This window comes from Rhinolophus hipposideros (genome assembly GCF_964194185.1).
Source record: "Rhinolophus hipposideros genome assembly, chromosome: 26".
NCBI classification, from domain to species: domain Eukaryota; kingdom Metazoa; phylum Chordata; class Mammalia; order Chiroptera; family Rhinolophidae; genus Rhinolophus; species Rhinolophus hipposideros.
The window spans coordinates 15,716,765-15,740,011 of NC_138072.1; the positions used below are offsets into that span (position 1 = coordinate 15,716,765).

Sequence of the window (23,247 nt, forward strand, 5' to 3'; positions counted from 1 at the left end):
AAAGTTGGTTATGTATGGGTATAACTACTCATCTTCCTTTTTCCTGGCCTCGTTTTGACTGATAACTCCATATTGATGAAAGTGTTATCTGTAGGTCTGCTAACAAATGATTCTTACACTTGCCCCCTTCCCCTTCCTGTCTTTTAGATATAGAGATATATCTATATTTATATATCAGCTTTATTAAAATATAATTCATATACCATACAATTCAGTCAGTTAAAGTGTACAATTTAATACCTGTTAGTGTATTCACAGAGTTGTGGAACCATCACCACAGTCAATTTGAGAACATTTTCAGCACCCCAAAAAGAAATCACATACTTATTAGCAGTCATTCCCCTATTCTCTCCAACCTCCCCACGCCGCCAGCCTTAGCCAGTTACTAATCTACTTTCTGTCTCTGTGGATTTGCCTGTTGTGAGCATTTCATATCAGTGGGATGTTTTCAAAGGTCAGCCATGATTTTAGCAGGCAACAGCACTTCATTTCTTTTTCTTGCCAACTACTATTCTATTGTATGGATAAGCCACGTTTTAGTCATTCATCAGTTGATGGACATTTGGGTTGTAGCTACTTTTTTGCTATTATAAATAAAGCTGCTATGAACATTGATGCACAAGTTTGTGTGTGAACATATATTTTCATTTCTCTTGGTTATATATCTAAAGAACAGCATTGTTAAATGATGTGGTAAATCTATGTTTAACCTTTTGAGAAACTGCTAGACTGTTTTTTTCAAAGTGGCTGCACCATTTTACATTCCTATCAGTAGTGTGTGAGCGTTCCAATTATTCCACATCCTCACCAACACTTGTTATTATCTATCTTTTTGATTCTAGCCATCCTAGTGGGTGTGAAATGATATCTCACTGTGGTTTTGATTTGCATTTCCCTGATGGATAATGATGTTGGCAATCCTCCATGTGCTTGTTGGACCTTTGTATATCCTCTTTGGAAGAATGTCTACTCAGATCCTATGCCCATTTTCTAATTGAGTAATTTGTTTTCCTTTCTGTTCTTTTAATTTGGCCTGGTCAGGATGCTGATATGCTAACTGGTGATGAGCAAGTATGGAAGGAAGTTCAAGAATCCTTGAAAACAATTGAAGAACTGAAGGCACATTGGAGTATCCTTTCACCTGTGGATTGAGTGCTTTTGGGACATTGGTCGGAGCCTCGTGTTAATGAAGCCAAGACCAAGGTTTGACCTCCCCAGTGAGGTTCCTAGTCACGGGTTGTATTCCTGATCCCAGCTAACAACTTGGGTGCTGGCTAGGGAAGACTGAGGCAAGGTCACCGTGAATACCTTGCCACCTTCATGTGCAAATCAAGTGCATGGCCCAGTAGTAGTAGGACAGTGAGTAGTAGTCTCTTCATATGTAAAGGGCAACACATTTCTGGTTCTTCCCACAACCTACATCTCTAGCAAAGGATAGCTTAGAATCCTTGCAAGTTAATGTCATTGACTCAGATCTAGAAACTTCATATTAAACCAGCCCTGACTACAGTGGCTACGGGAGTTGCTGCACAGTCCATTTTCTTGGCATAAATTCACTTGACCCTTGACCACACGGTCAAAAATCCACGTGTAGTTTAGGTTGGCCCTCTTCATACGTGGATTCCCAGCCGTGGATGGAAAATATTGTTAAGGACCCCGAGTGGATCAAAGTTCAGCGTAAGGAGAGATCACTGTGATGGAGGTCATCTGGGAAGGCCCAGCTGCTGTATGTGGGAGAGGGATCCCCAGTCACGGGCAGGATTTGCACAGGCAGAGGCCGACGGGGGTCACATCCAGTAGAGGAGTTCACATGAGCAAAAGTGTGACAGAGAGAGACCACAGGTAAGAACAAAGAGACCAAGACTGATAAAAAAGATTGCCAAAGGTCATTCAGATGCCTTTAGTAAAGGATATCCCGGGCATGGAGAAAATCTGCCAATATTCCTTATCAAATCTACAATATTCCTGAAAGAATTATAAAGGAGAGGAGAGGTAGTTAGACAAGTATTCCTATTTTTAAAGGTGAAATAATTAATTTCTGAAATGGATAGCCCGGTGAGGTTTTGTTTGTTTGTGTTGTGTTGTTTTTAGTGGTTTGGGTAAAGAATCTAGAATTGGTTGCTAACGGAACGGAAGAGGAAGGTGTGGCCACCAGGGTGCTGCCTGAATTCTCTGAGAACAAGCGAGTCTGTAGAGCTGTGGCTTTCTTTGGGGGACATTTGTAGGTTTCAGAGAGATTAGATAAAAAGTAGTCAAGAAATATACGCTACATGCTACTCACACGACCAGATATCTTACTCAAACGTTGAATACCTACACTGAAAAAATGATGCTAATCGGATCACTGCCACTCCAAGTGCTCTGTTCCTATCTCATTCCTCTTTTACCTTTGATTCTGTATCTTAAGTGAAGATTCAGAGCACAGGCTCATCAGATTCCTGAAGGTGTCTAGAGGGGAGAAGGCAGACGTCGGATAATAGGATCAAGAATTCAGAAGATCCCCGAAGGCTTGAAAGGTTCCTGAGTCTAAAGCGAGCAAATTCAACAGGAGTGTATAGAAACGTTTTCTATTTGGGTTCAAAAGTTTAAGTGTATAAATATGCATGAAGGTTAGCAGCAGAACACGTGAAAGAATTTAAGGGTTTTAGTAAACAGAAAAATGGAGTAAAATTTAAGAGTATGCTATACCCTCCTCCCCAGAAGACCACTGTGATCTTGCAAAATAATAGAAATAGAGAATAGAAAATGAGAAACGTGGTAGTATTAGTCCGGTCATATCTGGAATTTTCTATCCAATTTGGGGTAGGACATATTAAGAGGTATATAGAAAAAACAAAATAAGTTTTGAGAAGTGGAACCAGGATCAAAATGGAATGTGACACCTGTCTAGAGATAGGATGGGGGTATCAGGAAAATAGTCAAATGTGGGAGCAAGAGAGTCATTCTCGAGCCCAAAGAGCTGTTACACTGCAGACGAGTAGATTTGTTCCATATAGTCCCAGCAGTGGAATTTGGGCCCTGGGAGGACCTGGCTACATTCAGTCTCCGTTGGACAAGGCTTTTCTGAAAACGGGCTCTTACTGGTCACATGTCTTACTGGTTGTAACCCACCTTAGGTCCAGGCAGGATTAAGAAGACAGAGCCTTGCCCTCACACCTCTCACACATATATCGTAAACACATAAATTAATCCGTATTTTGTTAAAATTCAGGCATAACCTGTCTTACTGCACTTCGCTTTATTGCACAGATGTTGCATTTTGTACAAGTTGAAGGCAGGACCCTCCACCAGCACAGAGATTCCGATTCGCTTCGTTACGGTGGTCTGGCACCGAAGCCGCAATACCCCCGAGACCTGCCTGTGTGTATCTGAGGGGCATGAGGGCACGGTAGTCAGCTTTGGGAGGTTAAAGAAGGTGTCACAGAGGAGGTGACAACTGAGTTCTCACTGGGAGGATTAGTAGGAGGTCACCAGCCAAACCCAGTGAAGGAGGGGAAGAAGGCCATCGGAGGAGGGACCAGTTGAGACGCACGTGATGTGAAACAGCGTGCTGCTAAGAAATTCCCTGTTGTTCAGAATGAGGGGAAGGGGACATGGAAAGGCCCATGCACGGGAGATAAATTTTATAGGCCAGAGGAGACCGTGGGTGGATTTTAAGCAAGAGAGTAATATGATAACGTGAGGAAAAGCCCCTCGGTCTGATAGTCTTTGAGTCTCAAGGAGCTGATTATTTCCCAAGTGAATTCACTTTGTTCCCCTTTCTCTTTTCCCCTAATCCTCTCATGGTCATTTGAAAGTTTTCGGGACAAAGCGTATCTGTTCTGTCTGTTAACAATCTCTTCTCTTCAGGTGGGCTCTGCTTAGGTCCGGAGCTCACCTCCTCACTGGAGCAGAATGCAGGTAATGAACACCAGGCCAGTGCCAGTGACTGAATTTGTGAGCAAATACTTGTCGGCATCGGCTTGGGGAAAAGCCTCTTAGTTAAAATTATTCCATTTTTTTGCTCACTGGGGTGTTTTACAGGAGAGGGTTGCCTTGTTTGCCAGGAGACAGTTGCCAACATTGCAAAGGGAAATTGGCATGCAGTCCCTTCCAGCTTGCTGGGGTGGATAAAGCAGGTGTATTCCTATCGGGGCCGGAGCATATCTCATCTGGCTTTTGCTTCTAAGGCTTGTCACTTCAAACCTCTTTAAAATGAGTTGGAGCGTATCTAACTGAATAGGCAAATCATAATGGAGGTCAAACAACACGATGTTAGAATAAGGTGCAAAGTCTTCCCACAGAAATGTCTAGTGTTGTGCAAGAGACAGTCATTCTTCCTGACAGTGCGTCAAATATCTAATCCTGGAATGAAAAGCCACAAAGGTTAGCCCCGCAGACTGTTACAAAATCAGCGTGTTGCCTAAGGTACCACCTCCCCCAGCCTCTGGGGGATGCATTCAGCAGGTTTAAACATACATGTCAGATGTAGACAAAAGAAAATCACCAACTCCCTTTTCTTCCATAATTGTACCTCTTCTGAGGCCAGAGTCGGCTCCTCTGACACAGTACTCATCCTAAAATTAGAGAGTGTAACGTATGAGGCCCTCAGACACACATGGTGCTGCTTGAAATTCTAACCAGGGAAGTCATGCCTTTGGCGTAAGGTGTGGTGCCTCCAGGGGGCCCCTGCTGAAAGAAAAATACATTTCCTAGGAGGGTTAATAAAGATATTAGCCCCCACTCACATAAGGGGCTTGATTGGTTTATCAAGCGTTTGCTAATGTTTTGGAAAGCAGAGGATGGATGCTAGAGGGGGTAGATTTTGCTGGAGGAAGGGATTAGGAGCCTTGAAACATACTCTCTGTTCAGGGCGGGGCTTGCACGTGAGCACCCGGATGAAGAGGGCTTTGAGTTGGGAGGTTGGCGGGGCAGGAAAGCACCGGATAGTGAAGAGACTGGATTGTGTGGGAGTGGTGAGGGGTGTGGGGCGATGGGAGAAATTTGATCAAACGTGGTCCACTGAACCATTTTCCTTAAGCCCAGTCACGCTCAGGGGTCATGACACAGTAAAGGAAGGAGAAAGGCACTAGTGTTTGTGTTGTGTGTATTTTGTGCGTGACACTAAAGTTTTCTCCCTGTATCCCTGGCACCCGGAACTCCGCCTGGCTCACGAGAGAGCACAAAAATAGTGTTTTACATAGGGTATCTTATTTAATTCTTACAATGACATTAGGCATCTTTTTTTCTGGCCTACCTCAAAGTGCTTAGGTGACTTAATTGCCTAGAACCTCAAATCAGACAAATGGCAGGACTAGCTTAGATTTAAGTCCAGCTTTATCTACAAAGGCGATGCCATTTCTGCTACATCTGAAATTTGCCAGTCTCTCTCCCTAGAGGAACTCCAACATATGAAAGCAGGTGAATTTGAAGCTGCGCAGGTCGAAGGTGGGGGAGGGTGGGAGAAGGGCCAGCCCCTCCAGCCTCCTCCTTGGCTGCTAACACAGCAGCACAGGAAAGAAACGGTGTGATGTCCCCCGCACTCTCGCTTCAACTGTGCTCCTGAGGGCGTTCACCTCAAAGGGATTCGAGGTGCACTCCATACCCCATGTCCTCCGTCTTCTAGCTGCCTCTAGAAGAGGGCAGGTAATAAAAGTGAGCTCACACCAAGGCTCCTCGCATGTCAGTTATGGATGAATGATTAATGAGAAAGTCATAGGTTCTCAGAGTGGATATTGGGTCTTCTCACCATCCTTTCGAAAGCTTCATTTCCTTCTGCCCACAATTTATGTGCATAAGCCATGTGCTTAAAATGTCTTCTATTTTGGGGGGTTTGAAATAAGCATACCTTTTTTCAGTGAAATATAGGCTTGGGTCACTTGGATTGCATAATCAAAAACCTTAAATGTGAGATCCAGTGGAAATGAATTTCAGATTGCTTCCCTTAGCATGTGCCCATTGGTTGTGTGTTTGCTTTCACGTATGCCCAAGATTCAAATGGCACGGAAGCAACAATGAGCTCTTCCTTTTTAAAAAGGAATCTTCTTTCAGATCAGTTTCGCAACAGAAGCTAACAAGGTAAACAATTGGAGACTGAACTAACTTCGTCTTTAGTTCGGTTTAGTAAAGAGCAGCATTCATTTCATGACTGGGTGCAGAGAAAACAGGAGTAGGAAGAAAGAATAGTTCTTTGGCATCTTAATCCCCCAAAGCGCAGGCTTGGTTAGAATGTGGTTTGTTGATGTAAATAGAATTTACTTCTCCGAGGTGCCACTTACGCGTTTTTGTCTCTCAAGTGTGTTTTCAGGCAGCTCTTCTGTGCAAAACAACAGGTTCTTCCTTCCATCCTGTGTCTGGGAGCTCTCCAGCCTCTTAGAGAATCCCATTTTCCGTTTGTGTTCTTGGTGAAGACAATGAATCCTTAACTAGGGTTAATAACAGAGTGGGAACAGGTCCTGGCCATGTGCCAGAAGATCATAAACCGCAGTTCTGCACGGCTTCCTGATATCAACATCTACCAGCTGAGGGTGCTGGATTGCGCCATGGACGCCTGCATCAACCTCGGTCTGTTGGAGGAGGCGCTGTTCTACGGCATTCGGACCATGGAGCCTTACAGGTAAGGAGAGGGCTGCGCCAAGGCGACAGCGACCGACGGCCCTCGTGAAGGCCTTCTGATTAGGACTTTTCAGCGAGTGTTCCCACCTGCTCCTCAATCAGTGTGTGAAGCGAAACCTTGCTGTGTTCACTCCTTTGCACCATTCATGGACGCATCCATTCGCCGTTTGCAAAGCTCCTTCCTTGTTCCAGGCACTGTGGGTATGCATAAACTAATGAGAGGCTGTCTTTATGTGGAGATGATGGTCGCAAGACGGGATGCTGCGGGCAGTGACAGAAACCAGCGCAGAGTTCTGGGGGAGACGGAGCGAGGCACACAAGTCAGACCTAGCTTGGGAGGCTATGTCATTAGCCTCTGCTGGTCCAGGTGAGGGTGGCTGGTGTGGCGCCCCAATCTGGCTGACAGGAGTGATGGTCTCTGCCATTTATCGGGGTTTTATGGGTAAAACACTCGAATCATTTGACCTCATGCCACCTTCTGACCCAAGCAGGAGAGCGGGGAGACATCCCTGCTCAAACATGTCATTGAGGAAGGTGAAGGAACTATGGTAATTAATTCTTTCTTGTATGGCCTCAGAACCTCTAGACCAGTGGCTGTTTTGTCCCTATATCTTCTTGTAACTAAGCGGAGCTTAGGCGAAGTCTGCTGTTGAGGGTTTGATGCTGGTGGGTGTGGGGCCCCGGTTTGCAGGGGGCTAACAACCTAAGTTTGGTGGTCAAGACAGATCAGCCCAAGGGAAAGGGCACAGAGACATATGTCCCATCATCTGAGGTTGGAATACCCATTTCCAGCACAAAACAAGGTCACTCACTGCTGGGAAGGTTCCCGAAAGCATCTGGGACCCGGGGAAGGTGGAGGAGGTCCCTGGAGCACAGGGGCATTGTGGGTAGCTCTGAAGACCATGCAGATGATGTCAGCCCTAAGGGGCTAAGCAGAGGGAGAATCCAGGTCTAAACCTATGCATTGTGGGACAGTAGGCAGGGGGTGGTTCTATGTGAAGGAGGGGAGGGAGGCAGAGCCCAGGGTACTGCCTGTTCCCTGTTGAGGAAGAGCCTCAGGAGACAACTGAGAGTGGCGGGGGGTTGGGGGGGTGGGTACCAGGATCAAGATCTTAAGAACAGAAGCACATCTAGAGTCCAGGATATCAGTTCAGGCAAAGGTAGGAAGCTGGAAGTGAGATACTTGGCCAGGAAGCCAGGCGTGTGCCAGGAGCATAGAGCAGGCTGAGAGGAGGCACCAGCTCGCAGAGACCCCACCAGCCAGGCGGACGACACAGGTTTGTAGGCCAGGATGGCACCAGGATGACCCCAAGGGTGTTTTCAGAACTTCCAGAGGTGGTTTCTTCCACTGCCTTGTGGTTGAACAGCTTTGGAACCCAGACTGTGAGTCAGCTTTAATCAAACTTGTAAGAGATTGCCTTGAGGGCTGAGCTGTAGACTTTCCCATGAGCGTGAAACGCGTTTTCAGTATGATGAATCTGTGGCTTCTCAGAAAATATGAACGGAACACAAAGAGATAAGGCTTCGTTCTCTGAGCCTCAGTGTTGCAATGAGAGGCACGGCTGGGGTTACCTCTCTGAACTCCAGGGCTTGGTCTCAGGAAGCCAAAGCACAGGCTGCTGGGTGAGTGACAGACTCTAGCCAGGAGATGCAGACCGAAGAAGGTCTCCTGTCCCCAGGCCTCCCCAGCGGCCCCAGCCCAGCCACTGGCTAGTGCTGGGCACAGGAGACCCTCCCTGCACCGTCTTCCCCTTCCATTAACATCCAGGCTGCCTTCTGAGCACAGAAACTTTATGTTGGGCCACTCGCCTTCAAGGCTGCTGCTTCTGCACAGATGTTTGAATCCTTTTTCCCCCACACCTACCGTGTTTCCCCGAAAATAAGACCTAGCCGGGCCGTCAGATCTAATGCATCTTTTAGAGCAAAAATTAATATAAGACCCGGTCTTATTTTAATATAAGACCCAGTCTTATATAATGTAATATAAGACTGGGTCTTATATAACATATAATATAATATAAATAATATAATATAATAATATAATATAATACTGGGTATAATATAAGACCAGGTCTTGTATTAATTTCTGCTCCAAAAGACGCATTAGAGCTGATGGTCCGGCCGGGTCTTATTTTCAGGGAAACACGGTACCAAGCACAGCTTCTTCGAAGGCCTAACTTATCTACCTCTTAATTAAAGACATTTTACTGACTTAAACCTCAGTCGAACAAAGAGGACTTTCTTGTGAGTGGCCATGTCCACCAGAATATACTCCACGTTGCTTGGCATACATTTTCCCGGCGTTTGGCAGGTCACAATCTCTCTATAAATGGAACACTCTATTCTGACACTTGGTGACAAATTTGCAAGCCTCCCTCGTTACTCTTCCCTGGAGCTTGTTAAGGGATTGCTCTGCAGTGTTCTATACTTCAGGAAATCCAGTCTGCATTGATCTACTTCAGTTGAGTGAGATCTGAACCGTTCACTTTCAAAGGTGCAGTAGAGGAAAGGGCGATCCATAATCCAGAACCAACAAAGAGAAATGAAAGGGGCGGATGCTGTCATACTTTGCTTTTTTGCCCCTGTATCTCAGACAAAAGTAAAAATAAGGAACAAATGGGTCAGATGCCCTGCAGGCCTTTTAGTAATCTAGAATGTGAGGCAGGAATCTGGAAGTTGGCTGTGTTTTTTGCCCCCCAATTATTCATGAGGGAATTCTCACAGTGGACCCTTAACCATCTACACAGTCTCCCTGCAAAATGTTCTGGGTGGGCTTCTTGCTCATCGTTAGCCAAGGACATGGGCAGTTAACTAGGCCGAGTTACCAAGAGTTGACTGGATTGCCATCTGCTGTAACAGTTTCACAATGTTATTGTACTGTTTGCAATAGTCAGATTGAAGTCAAGTCTCTAGTGGTGATTTTGTCCCTCCTGACCTTGGCTAAGTTTGAACTGCTGACCTTGGAGGAGAAAGTGTCTACGTTCCATTTTATCCAAATCGCTGCATTGCCCTCAGTTCCCCTCTTGCTACTCTGTCATTCATTTTTATTTAGTAGTTCTTTTTATGATGCAACAAAAATTAAGTTTCTTATGTTTCATAAAGTGAGTTGGAATTAATTCTCATACAACAAATTTATCTTAGCTCAATATTTCTTCTGAGAGTGTCTGTGTATATTTCTGTGATTATATACATAGTCACTCTCCCTTAGTGTTATAAACATTAAACAGAATGAGAATAATTTGAAAGTATTTCATAAATTTTATTTAAATATGTAATTCAGTCAAATGTTAACCGTAAGATGAACTGGGTTCCAAAAGTCGGTTTTGTTTTTTATAAATTTTATTGGGGAATATTGGGGAACAGTGTGTTTCTCCAGGGCCCATCAGCTCCAAGTCGTTGTCCTTCAATCTAGTTGTGGAGGACGCAGCTCAGCTCCAAGTCCAGTCACTGTTTTCAATCTTTAGTTGCTAGAGACACAGCCCACCATCCCATGCGGGAATTGAACCAGCAACGTTGTTGAGAGCTCACGCTCTAACCAACTCAGCCCTCCGGCTGCCCCTCTGGAAGCAGTAGCTCGTTGCCTTTAGTCTAGTTGTGGAGGGTGCAGCTCACTGGCCCATGTGGGGATTGAACCGGCAACACTGTTGTTCAGAGCTCACGCTGTAACCAACTAAGCTGTCCCCCAAAAGTTAGTCTTAACAGTGGTAGTTTAGAACTTGGAAAGCATCTTCCTATTGAAGAATGTGTTACAGATTATGGTGAGGTTGCCAGCTAGCCGTAGTATTATCAATGTACGCTATAAATTTGAAAAAGAAAAAATAGAAAGAAATACGTAAACAAAATTGCACATAGCTTTAAAATTGATTTAAATTGTGTTGAATACAAATTAAACTCGATCTTCCCTAGGAACCAGAGACTGATATGGAGAAACAGAGTCTTTTTAAGCCTTGAAGGGGACTTGCAGTATATTCACACATGTTCTGTTAACTTAATTTTTGTTGTAAGAATAGTACTTCTAGGAAAAGACATCTTCAAAAGAACACAAAGATAAAAACCACCCTTATTGCTCCAACTCTTGTCCCACTCCCTAAAACTAACCTTGGTGGTAAGTTTCTTTGCTGAAATTTTCAGTGTACGTCCATACAATTCCATTCAGAATACACTTCCATAATTCTTTAAAACCCCCATTCTTTTTTATTCTGTTTTCCCAGCTATCCTCACACTGTCGAAGACTGTCTTTGACCCTCAAAACGGTTCACATGGGCTCTCCCCTTTTTCCTCCTTTTCTTTCTTTCTGTTTCTCCTTCTATTTTGTTTGTCTTGAGGACAGACTTATTTCCAACCTTGATCTGTTAAATATGCCTGGTCAGGTGGTGAGAGGGGAAGCAGGAGATGAGATGGATAAAAGGGAAGGAGAAGCCAAGACTTCAGAGACAAGAGAAAAACAGGATCGCTCTCTAGCCCGCATTCTGTAACTTGCTTTTCTCACTTTACTACAAACCGTGGACCTCTGTCCAGATCAGCTCCTGAATATCTGCCTCATTCTTTGTGACAGATGCATGGTATGTCCTCTCATGAATACACCGTCATTTGTAGACCAGCCTTCATTGTTTCTGTTTACCTGTAATACAATGCTATGGTTAACACCCACCCGCTGGTGTCTCTGTGTACTGATGTGACTGAATCCAGAGGGCAAATCCATATGTTAAATTTCTAATTGCTAACTTGCCACATCGAAAGTTATGTTCATTTTAAATGTAGATAACCATCACCAAATTGTGTGTCCCATCCACCGAAATGTCGGTGTTCTCAAGAGAATTGGGAATGGATGGCATGATGTTCATCATATCTGATCTCAGTACTTTCACAATATACAAGGGCCTTCTCCTTGTCTTTGATCAAAGCCTGTTCTTACAGGGTGAGATTTGCTGCTATTGATTTTGTGGTCTACAAATAGCGTATCTGTGGTGACGGGGATGACATTTTTGTGACTTACCGGGGAAAGAGGCAGAAGAACAAGAACGAGGAAGGGACCTAAACTAGTGTGAGTGTGTGTGACGGCACCATGATCAGAGCGAGAGGAGCGTTTTCTGTGCTTTGTTGTTAGAGGGGAAAAAAAAATGGTAGAAAGGGTGGAAGTAAAACGCAGCTGGTCGCTTGTGTACATGACATGTTTACAACTCAGGTGTTTGTAACTCAGAGATTGCCAGTAATTACATAGCAGCCATATCAGTTTTCATTTTGTCAGTAATTTTTCAGCTTTTCCCTCAGAAGCTTTGGCAGATGCGTTGATAAAATGTAAGGTTTCATCGCAGCAGTACTTTCCACTGCTGTGTTCAAGCTGCCTTTTCCTCTGAAGACGTCCAGTTGCTCCTTTGTCATCCATCCATGTGACTACGCAGTGCAGGAGCCAGCGGAGCTTCCAGTGGGGGTGCCTGGGAGAACGTGGGGTGCAATCACTCACCCAACTCCTACCTGGGCTTGCCTCCTCTGTCTGTGTCACACAGGTGTTAGGTGGCTGGGGGCAGTTTCCCTGTCAGTGAAGCTCATCCCTGGAGGGACGGCTCCTGGGCTGTTGTATCTAGTGTAGAACTTTCCTCGGTCACCCTCCCAGAGTAGGACCTAGAGAATCAATCAGAGCCACTCCTCCCCCCAGGAGGGGAACTGAGTACCTGCACTTTTTCATTCCGTGTTCTGCTTACCTTCCCTGTTGTTCTTCCACCTTCCACGGTGAGCTCTACGGAATCATTTCACCCAGTGGATGAACACATGTTTCCATCTCTGCTTACTGATGTGAACAATAATCCCTTGGACACATAATCATTTTTTTCCACATTGTAAATTTTCAATTAAAGGATCTGGTGGCCGAACCCCTGTACAAGATGTTGAGCTCTGTGTATGTCTGTGGAAAATTACCTGGTATATCGAATCAAGGCCCCTTTTGCCTTGCCGCCTCTTCTGTGCGATTGATTTCTTAGCCGCAGCCCCGCGTGTTGACACTGGGGCAGCGACCACCTGCCCAGCAGTGGGGGGAGGGGCCCATCAAGGCCCAGACACTTTTAATTTAACCTTTATACTACCGGGCCATTTAATTTAATTCCAAAGGTCCTTCTTCATTCTGAATCTAGAAATATAGCAAAATGACATATGAAGAAGAAGGCGAAAGAGAGAAAGGGGAAACGGAGGAAGAGGAAGAAAGAGAGGGAGGAGATGACCCCAGTGACAGCGACCACAGATCAGGTGCTGCCTGTTTATGAAACACTGACTTGAGCTGACCCCTAAGCATGTCTCACGGGCAGGATCACCCAGAGCTCATACGAGCCTTTTGCTCGGAGGGCAATGGGAGTATATGAACCATTTCTCTGACTGCACTTTGCTGGGAAGCAGAGAAATGAAACAGCCCCTGCTTCTGTGATCTGCTCCTCCAAAAGTACCCTGACTTTCCTTTCGCCCCCACCACCTTCCTGGAGATGCCACCTCACCTGTATGTTTGGGGAAAGACATATTTACTGGCCAGCTATGCTGGGGGGTTCCAGCCCTGAGCCCACTACTTGCACAAGAATGACCCAGCCTGTGGTCTCAGTTCCGGAAGAGAAACCAAGGCCAGTGTGCATGGAACTCGCCAAAGGCTCTGAGAGAGGTGGCAGGAGGCCATGGCCTCCCCATCCTTCCGAGTACAGCAGCTCTCCTGCCCACTGCTGCCACCTCAGGCCTCTGGCACTTGATTCAGGTTCCCACAGAGCTTTGGCTGCCAGCAGGCTTCACAGGCCAAGCTTCAGTTCAACTTGGCCATTTCCCATGGAACACAAGAAGATTGGGTGCTTCTACTGGGAAGAAGAGGGGGACCCATGCCTCGCCTTGCCTCCAACATGCTGCACTTGGCAGGACATGCATGAAGCCTGTGCTTTTTGTCATGGCCTGGTCACACAACACCATGGTATGGTCTCCCCTGGCTTCTGGAGGGCTCCTACCCTACCATGTTTCAGAGGACACCACCTTCGGCTTCACTCTGGCTCACATTGTTGAAATCTTCTCCTGAACTATCTTTCACCAAGCCCCTCTTTGCCAGGAGTACGAGATAAACATATAGCTACTTTCTCCTCAGACAAGAAAATTAAGCTGCTTGTTCCTTCTCCTGACCCGTGATGGGGACACCTGTTGTGCAGCTGTCCCCCTACCCCCGGTCTGTGGGTGCTTCTATGTGAACCCCAGTGGGTATGTCTTTAGGAAATCAGAGAGCTGCAGAAACCTTGATCACCAGTGTCCTTAAACACTTAGCTACCTTAATTACAAAATAATACCTAGAATAGAGGGTCAGCCCTAAGAGATAATCTGGACACTTTGAGGTCCTTCATCCCCATCTATAACTGACCAGGTGGTTAAGCATCAACAAAAATTGTACAGATATATGCAGGGACATTTCTGAGTGCCCCAGGGCCATGGGGGTGGTGCTGACAAAGCCTGCAGCTGGACGTTCTGGCTAGAGTGACGTGTGACACGTGACACCACTTCCGTTTCACGTTTCAGATCTACCCGGACCGCCTATCCTCTCTTGGGGCAAGGATGCCAGTTCCTCTTTTCCCCAAAGCCCACAGCCATGGGTCACTGTGTCCATTCCCACAATCTTCCTTGCCTCTTGAGCCCCAAGGCGAGGCCAGCACCCAGGAAGTACACACCTTTTCTCTGTCATCATCAGACAGTGAATATCAGAGCTTCTAACTTCAAATCAGGACTAATAATCCTGCGTGACTGCCACCTTCCAGGGAACTTGAATGCAGACTAAGAACTAGAGCAGAGTCCACACTCTTGGAGGCATCCCCTCTGGCCCATGGCACATTCATGGGATGTAGTTACCCTTGCACATAAGTGATACTGTCTTTAGGGTGGAAAGAACATCTCTGAACAGAACCCCATGTACACAGCTCTGGCATAAAGCTCTTTGGACCAAAAGAATGGGTCTGTCTCCATGGACTGCCTCGCCACCCAGCTGCCAGCTTGGGCTACCTACTCGGTTATATTGTCGTATTGAAAAGCGTTGTTAAAGGCCCGTCCAGGTTCATATTCACATATCTACTAGGAAGAACCTGCGCAATCAGAGGTCCAAGGTCTGGTACCCGGATCAGCACTATTGCCCGTGGCCAGGCCGGCTGACTCACCTGGTCTGTACACACTACTGACCTCTGCTGGAAGTCGGAGGACCACCCCCTGAGCCCCTTCGAACTAATCAGGAGTCCTCAAACCTTTCTTTTAAAGCATGTGTAAAATATCTATCTGACACCACTTTTCTCCATTTGTCTTTCACCAAATCCTGCTCCCGCTCACCCTCCAAGCCCCTCCTTTAACACTCACGCTTTCAGTGAAGGACCATTTCTCTGAGGGGTGCCAGACTGCCGTGGCCACACTCAGTCCGCTGGAAAAGGTTTAGACCAGAAGAAAGGCCAGTAGCATCTGCCTTCCACCTTTGGATAACTCCCTAGTTAAGTTTTTTTTCCAAGAAAACCTGCAGGGATCTGATCCCTGGGCCTCTCTCGGTGGCAGTGTCCAAGGAAACCGAAAGTTCCCACCTGTAGCTTTTACCCACTTCACAGATGCTCACGCTCCATCAAGTCTTCCTTTTCCTCAGCTCTGATGCTTCTGGTGCTGATGGGAGGAGCTGCCTTCAAAACCCACCTGTTTCCGGTCTGGGCCGAGGAAAGCTTTCATCCTGGCTCCTAGACTTTCTCTCTGCCCATTGCAAACCCTCTGTTGCTTCCTGTCTTCACCTGGGACAAGAATACCAATACCTTTGCCCCCAAATCCCACAGCCATTGGACAAAGCCCATCCGTTCTCACACCCACACCCACTTAACTCTTGAGATGCCAGGCCACAGGAAATGGCCTTTCCTCCGCCACATCTGCCTGGTTCCCATTAAACAACCTCCCTGTGAGTAAGATGAAAGCCACACACCTCCCTGGGACGAGGTCACCCGCCCAAGATACCCCTTAGTCTTCTGTGTTCACCAGCGCATGTATGAGCAACGCACGTGCTCTGAGAGATGGTCGTCCGTCACCCTGTTGGTGAAAGCATTCCCAAAACAAAAACATGCCCATTGTAGCTCACTTTTTCTCTTTTAAACTTTCACAAGCCATCTCTTGAACACTTTGACTTTCCTGATGGACAACCTTCAGTTTCTTATTACAACAAATTGTACCCTAAGCAGCTGGATATCAAATCCTAGGGAATGTTTTGGGATGCAGTGACTTCCTCCTGTTGAGGCCATGTCTCGCTTGGTTGGTCCTGCAGCTACATTTTCCCCTGTAGGGAGCCACCAGAAGATCAGGCAGGCCTGGGAAATGAGAAATGATGGAAGTAAGTTTGGCAGGCTCAAAAAGGACTGATTAAAATCAATTTTAATTTCTTAGATGTTTTGTGATTAAAAAAAAAATTTGACCAACCCACTCACATGCTATTTATCTGTGTATTTTGAGTAAAGTCCATACTGAATTTTCAGAAGTTCTCCAAGGATAGATGAGTGGGCCTTCAATTAAATTGCACAGGTAAAATTGATTTATCAAACCTCGTCAATTTGAGCACTTATGGAGAAGAGTGGTAGGATTTGTAAAGAACAGTAAGAGGTCCTTGAAAGAAATGAAAGATGGGGCATCAATGACCCCCAAAATGATAGTTCCCAGTTTTTTAGATAGCTAAGTTATTGTGAGCACAAAAAATAATATCCTTTGGGCTAGAGAGTACAAAGCTCACGAAAGCATACTAGCTGGAAAAAATAAAAGTAATATCCTTATTGTTAACTATGTCCAAGGGAAGTGGCCCACTGGTGCTAGGATCCTGGAGCCAGAGAGCAGTGGCTGCAGCCCTAGAGCATGGCAGAGGGTAGGAACTCAGGGAGCAGGGAGGGGGCGGAGGCAGTGCCCATTTTGCAGATTGAACAGAAGATAGAAATCACTCTTACTGCACAAAGGACCCCAATCATACTATCACACTGCCCTTCAGAATTAAAGAGGAACAAATATGCTCTCACTTGTAATGGCAAGTGTCACCGTAATACCCTCCCAGAGTGAGATAAATCGTTCTCTCTGAGAAGGGGGCCTGTCCTGTCTCTATGTGAGGAGGCTGAGGACGAGACACCTAACTTGCCCACCCGCGGAAGAGCTGGGGTTCACACTCAGACCTCAGGTTTCCTTTTTTATTGTTATCATTTACCAGAAAGAAAGCATTTGAGTCAGCTTGAACCCAGATTTCCTGGGTTAAAAAGGTCTCGACAGTTACTACACTAAAGGGCGAAAGAAAGGGGTTGTAACCTTCCTTCCTGCTGCATGAATCTATCCATTTAGAATTTAAATTAGATTTAAATTAATTTAAAAGTTTGATATCTTTGGGTATTTTTAAACTTATATTTAATTTAAATGTTTAATTGCTAGAAATACTAAATTAAGGCTGACAGGCCACTGGAGGAATTGTGGAAAAGAAAACCTAAAATGCTTGGCATTTTAAAAAGAGTTAAAAAAAAGCACCTTCAGAAACATCCACAGGAAACCAGAGGCAGCCTAACTAATCTCATATGTGGAAAATTATCCAGTTATATTAATTTATGTTTTACTAGCTTTTTTCACATTTAATATTTTTTTTGCCACTTGTACATTCCTCTCAGAGTTTTGGAAACATTTCCATTACAAATAATAAATCTTCAACAACAACAACAAAAGATGATGGTAAATTTATTAAAATCAAATAATTTGTCAAATTGATCTTTCAGTGAATTGACTTGCTTTCTAATGAAGTTAAGCTGGTTTCTTTCCTGCAGGATTTCTCAGAGTTTTTAGCAAACTCATGTACATTTTGCATCTCCAAAAGAGGCATTTAGAATAAGATGACATTTCCCTTTTTTTTTTTTTTTAAGATATTTTTTATTGGGGAAGGGGAACAGAACTCCATTGGGGAACAGTGTGCACTTCCCAATAAGATGACATTTCCCAAACTCAAGTAACTTTAAAAGCCACAAACCATGAAGGAGTTAGTTTCACTTTGGGGGGCAGCTACTCAGGTGTCACTGGCGGGGCCATCCATATGCTTCTGGGCTCTATATTTAAAAGTCCCATTAATTCGATTTAAAAGCTTTTATAAAACCTGTATATCATTTTTAAAACAAAAAGCAACCCCCCCACCCCCAACTTTCAGGCCTGCTTCTTAGCAGCAACTTTTTAAAAACTTCTTAAATTTAAGAAAAAAAAAATCTGGGGCCAGCCCTGTGGCTCAGGCAGTTGGAGCTCCGTTGCTCCTAACTCCGAAGGCTGCCGGTTCGATTCCCACATGGGCCAGTGGGCTCTCAACCACAGGGTTGTCTGTTTGATTCCTGGAGTCCTGCAAGGGATGGTGGGCAGCACCCCCTGCAGCTAGAGAACGGCTGGACCTGGAGCTGAGCTGCGCCCTTCACGGCTACGACTGAAAGGACAACAACTTGACTTGGAAAGAAGGCCTGGAAGTGCACACTGTTCCCCAATGGAGTTCTGTTCCCCTTCCCCAATAAAAAAAATCTTTAAAAAAACATCTGTTTTTAGTACTTCCAATAGTTATTTTTATACCTCTAAATAATATTTTTAGATTTATGTTTCTTATATATCAACTAGCAAAATTATCCACTCCTAACTATAAAAAAAACAAAGATTTAGCTTATATATCCTCTTTTCTCTCTCCCTCATCTCCCTTTCCATTAAAAAAATAGTAATGATCATTTAATTCTTTTAATGGCTACTGGTGAAACTTCAAACAATATACTGAAATTTTTATATCTTGTTCCATCAACTTTAGACAGTGTCCCTACATTTCCCACTATATTAGATGGAATTTAGTACTCTCCTCCTTGATGGAAAAGTAGAACATAAAATTCTCGATTCAAAATCATTTTCAATGACAATTTTCAAAGCCTGTTAAACTGTCTTCTAAGATCTATTCTTTCTGATGCCAGTTGGGTTTGGATTCCTTTGTTGATCACCCATTTTATCTTTAAGTTTTTAGTCTCTGCTCTTCTCTTTGATATTTTGGAAGTTCACGTTGATGTGTCTAGACAGAAGTATTGTTTTATTCATGCCAGACCCTTTCACTATAAAGACTCTTGTCTGCCTTTATCTCTGGGAAAATTTTTCTTTACTTTTCCCTTTTTAATTCCATATCCCCTATTTCTCTGTTCCTTAGTTCTGAAAATCCTGGTCATCAGATGCTAAACTCGTATGTGTCCAGTGTCTTGGGCCATTTGCTTTATGTTCTGAGACTTATTCTTGACTCTATCTACCAAACTTTTAATAGAATTTTTATATCTCAGCAAATTTCTGGTGTTTACATTTACAAGAACTCTTTCTTGTTTTTGGTCACTTTCTCACAGCTCCCAAGTCTTGGAGTCTTTTTTCTTTCCTTTGGATACAACATCTTCTCCAATGTCTCTAAGGATAATTGGTCTTTTTAAAAATTCTCTTCCATTTTCTGAATGATCTCTATTTCTTTCAAGTTCTTTTTTTTTTCCTATTTATTTATTCTGGTCTTTATCTTGCTGTAAACTTTTCTTGAATTTTAGATGACTTTTGGTTGTCCATTTATTTTTTTAAACAACTTTATGGAGGCATAATTCACAGATCACATCATTTACCCATTTAACGTTTACAATTCAGTGGCTTTCAGTATATTCCCAGAGTTGCGCATCTATCACCACAATCAATTTTAGAACATTTTTATTATCTCCCCCTAAGAGAGCCCCTAAGGGAACAGCCCCTTAGCTGTCATCCCCTAATCTTTTCATCCATCCCCACTGTCCCCCTGCCCCAGCAACCACTATTCTTCATTTGAACATGAGGGATTAGAAAGGCTGGCTTTTTGCTCTGGGGGTTTCCAAATGTAAGTCGGTCAGAAGACAATGGTTGGGAAGGAGGAAAAGGCAGAGGCTGAGACTGAGTAGAACCCAGTCCCGAAAAGCCAGGTGTGGAAGTCAGGACCTGGAGAGCCCTGAGAGGGGCTGATGTTGCAGGTGGGCAGTCAGGCTGATCCCAGCTGATCAGCTTCGCTTCTGTATTCAGCGTTCGGAGGACCTCCCACCCTAGATGGTGACACAGTGCCACTAGACTTCAGGTTTCATAAGGAGGGGAACGTGTCATGTATGTCTTGTTCACGGCTGCACCTCGATGCTGTTTGACCCACAGTAGGTACTATCGGTTTGTAGAATAATTCAGTGTCATGCATTTATGTAATGCCTTACAATTCGCAAAGCACTTGTGTATACTTGTATCTCATTTGAGATAGGCGGGTGTGCAAAAGTGGATTCATTATGGAGCTAATGAGGCTTAAACTATAGGACCCTCCACTGCGTGAGCCCCTCCCAAAACCCCTGTTTTGTATTTGTCAACTTTGCATTTTTTTCCTTAAAAAAGGCCTACAAAATTATGTTTTGTTATGTCAAGCAGGCATCAGAGAACCTGAATTTACCAGTAGATCTACCTTTCTAGATAGCAGCAGACGTTATTAGCCTCAGTTTGGAACTATCAAAGCTGTGGCTTGGAGAATTGAGTCACACATCTGAGTGGCAGAACATTTCGTACCTGAATGAAATGATTTCTCCCACTACTTTTCCTACTTAACCCGCAGCCCCTCCTCCCCATACAGAAGGACAGTATGACTTTTGGTGATGACTGTCGGTGGGAGGTTTCTGTCCCCCAGTAAACTCACAGGCTGCCTCTCTGTCCAACACAAACCAAACAAGGAAAGACATACACGCCACCTCTCCCACCTACACATTGACGTTTTAGTTATGAATACCTTTGGAAGTATTTTGTCTGAAGAAGGAGAAACACTGAATCCGCTTTTCCACTCCTGTTTCTGAATGAGACTTTGAATCTCATGTTGTTTCATGGTCCTAAAATAAAATGGAAGATCTAAGGGGAATGAAAACATCGGAGATCATATTTTCAACTGCCAACTGATTTGGTGACTCTCCCAGGTGGGAGATTCTCCCAAGTGGGCGAATCAGCGATTGCTCTGCAGAGGTGAATTGAGGGCTCCGCTGTGCTGCGCTGCTGCCTTCCTTCTTGGAAAATCAACTCAGCCTCCATGCTTTTCAGTGAAGTGTATTTCATGCTTGCCTTTCCCCAGACACAAGTCTATGTGTTTTGAATAGGCATCTGCGCTGGCGGTGCCTGGAGGAGATGGTCTCTGTCTATTGGAGGATTGCACTGAATTTACCAGAGATAGACCAGAAATCTCCTGATATCTCAAGTCTGAGCGTCTGAAGGCCTGCCAGCCCCTAGGCCCATGTGGAACTGGGCTCTGGGAGTTTTGTTCTTCCCACGGCTTCTTTATTCTGAAGCTATTGATCCAGTAGCAATTTAAGAGGACCAAATTCTCTTGGATATTACCATGGCATGATCACAAAGAGCGAAGGTCACAGAGGCATCCTTTCTCCTGTACTTCTTCCCTCCATGACCACGCCCTCCCACACCCACCACAGGACTGAGAATCACCTAGACTGGCTGCTGACTACAGCGCATTACCGGGTTCGAATACTTGCTTCCCAGCTGGTAAACAGCCATTGCCCCAAACCTCTCTCAGCCACTCAGGTTCCGCTCCTAGGACTCTCCCACCATCTAGGAGCCGAAAGGGGTGGGTGCACTACAGGAGACGTCTGGGATCCTGCTCTGTTGCTGTGGCCGGTATCTCTTCTGCTGGGTCAGTGACTGGCCATATTGCAGGTTATTAAATAAACTGAAAAGTCACGCCTCCTCCTAACAGAGTCTGATCACCTGGGGAGTTGGGATGGATGACAGGCTCCTGTTTGATGCCCCAGTTCCTTGGCAAATCAAAAGCAAAGTTGTCCATTTCAAGGTGGGCTTCACCAGGATCCTCTTAGGGCACACTTGTCTTTGGCTTTGCTTTGTCGAGTTTTGTCAACATGGTGACAGTAAAGACATGAAAATGAGCCTGGGAGCCATCCCTGAGTCCACGCTGGGACACCCTGCGAGCACCGCACCAGTGTTCCAGCTGTGAGTGAGGGAATGCTCTCTGAGCACCACTTCCTTATAAGAACATGTGCACAAACCAAGGAATGTACGCCACAGCGAGGCCAGCTCGCATCTGTCAGCAGCTTACAATGTTTAGGACTGTCCACTGACTGGAAATCCACACCAGGGCGAGCTGCTCAGCAACAGATGGAACATGTAAAACCCACTGACTCAGTGCGTTTGCACCTTAGGTGGCCTTTGGTTGAGCCTGGAATTAACCTTCGTAAACACAGACTCCTTTCTCAAGTGGATACTCTGCATGTAAAGCCCGTGCCCCCTTGCCATCCCTGAGCAGAGTGTGTGCATGGCCAATTGGGGGCCGGGCCGAGCGTGGCCAGCCTGATGGCCATGAGCAGGGAGCCCCAGGAATACAGGCTCAGCCTCGCTTTGTCCTCAGCTCAGCTTAAGCCGGGCTATCATACCTTTGGCTTCATCCCGCCTTATCCCCTTTGAGGTCCTGCTCCTGTTTGTATGTAACCCAGGCCCTTGGCCACAGCAGTATTGAACACTAACCAAGCTGGCCAGAATTTGGGTTTTGCCAAAAGGGATTTTCCCAGTGGCTTTAGAGACTCCTGCGAGGGTCACACCCCGCAGGGTGGTTTCTGGTGGCAGGAGCTGGAGCTGCTGGTTCTGGCAGGAAGGGGCCTGACCACAGAGGCTTGGGTGCTGTGCCACCAAGGCACCTCCTAGATGACATGTGGAAAGCCCAAATCACTGCAAACAGGGAGCTGTCTATGCTAACAGGAATCCACCTACAGCTATAGTCAGGGACGGGAAAGAAAGGAACAGGATGAAAAATTGTGGTCTGCCACTTCCCCCAAAGGTAAATGTAGGAATTGGTTTCACTGATCCTAGTGCTGGGCAAGTCTGTGGAACAGAATTACTTGGTCCCTCCCTCTTATTTGGTCCCATTCCTCTCGCACCCTTCCCGAGCTCCCACCTGTGGCGGCTCTTCCAGCCTCTCAGGGGTTCAGCAGCTCACTGTGGTCTCCCTACAGCCCTTTCCAAACCCACTCTTCGATCCTGCTGTCCCACTGAGGCCCTTGACTGGCAAGCTGGCTTTCTCAGGGGCATCTGTATTTCAACAGCGATCAAAGCCTTAAGCTAAAATGGTGACGCTCTGATGATCACCACACAGTCCCTGGCCCCAAGCAGAGCCGTGATCCATGGACCATCTCGGACCTTGAAATCTGTGCATGTTAATCTACCCGCTTGTGTTTAAAACCCACCTGGGTTCTGACTTTTTTCCCTCCCAAACTTTCGGAGAAGGCTGGACATGACTCCAATGGAAAAGCAAGTGTTAGCTGCCCTCTTGATTCCCGCCCGAAAGCAATATAAATGCCGACAAGCTGAGTGGGCAAAAAGGGAACAGGAAAAGGAGGGAGAAAGACCATCCTGATAATGTCGAGAGAGAAGGCGACCCCTGAGCCTCCTGAGTGACGGTGGATTGCTCAGATGGTCTCGCTTCAGGACACGGACATCTGTAATTTTTCTGACGATGCTATACAGTCCAGAGCCTACTTTGAAAGGCTTCCTACCTCTCCATATGGCTTTTGAGGCCATCCCAAGGCTGGGGTGTTAGAGTACCAAGCTTGTGTAGAATTAAGGCCATGCCAT

General features: G+C 45.5%; 1 protein-coding gene across 1 annotated transcript in view; it reads left to right on the forward strand.

The window, feature by feature from the left end:
• SMYD3 (SET and MYND domain containing 3) overlaps positions 1-23,247 on the forward strand; it is a 556,176-nt gene that overhangs the window by 460,659 nt on the left and 72,270 nt on the right. The window contains exons 9-10 of the mRNA XM_081039479.1: positions 1,042-1,129; positions 6,421-6,595. Of these exons, the coding sequence (XP_080895605.1) occupies positions 1,042-1,129; positions 6,421-6,595 (263 nt within the window). The remainder of the gene's footprint in view (positions 1-1,041; positions 1,130-6,420; positions 6,596-23,247) is intronic.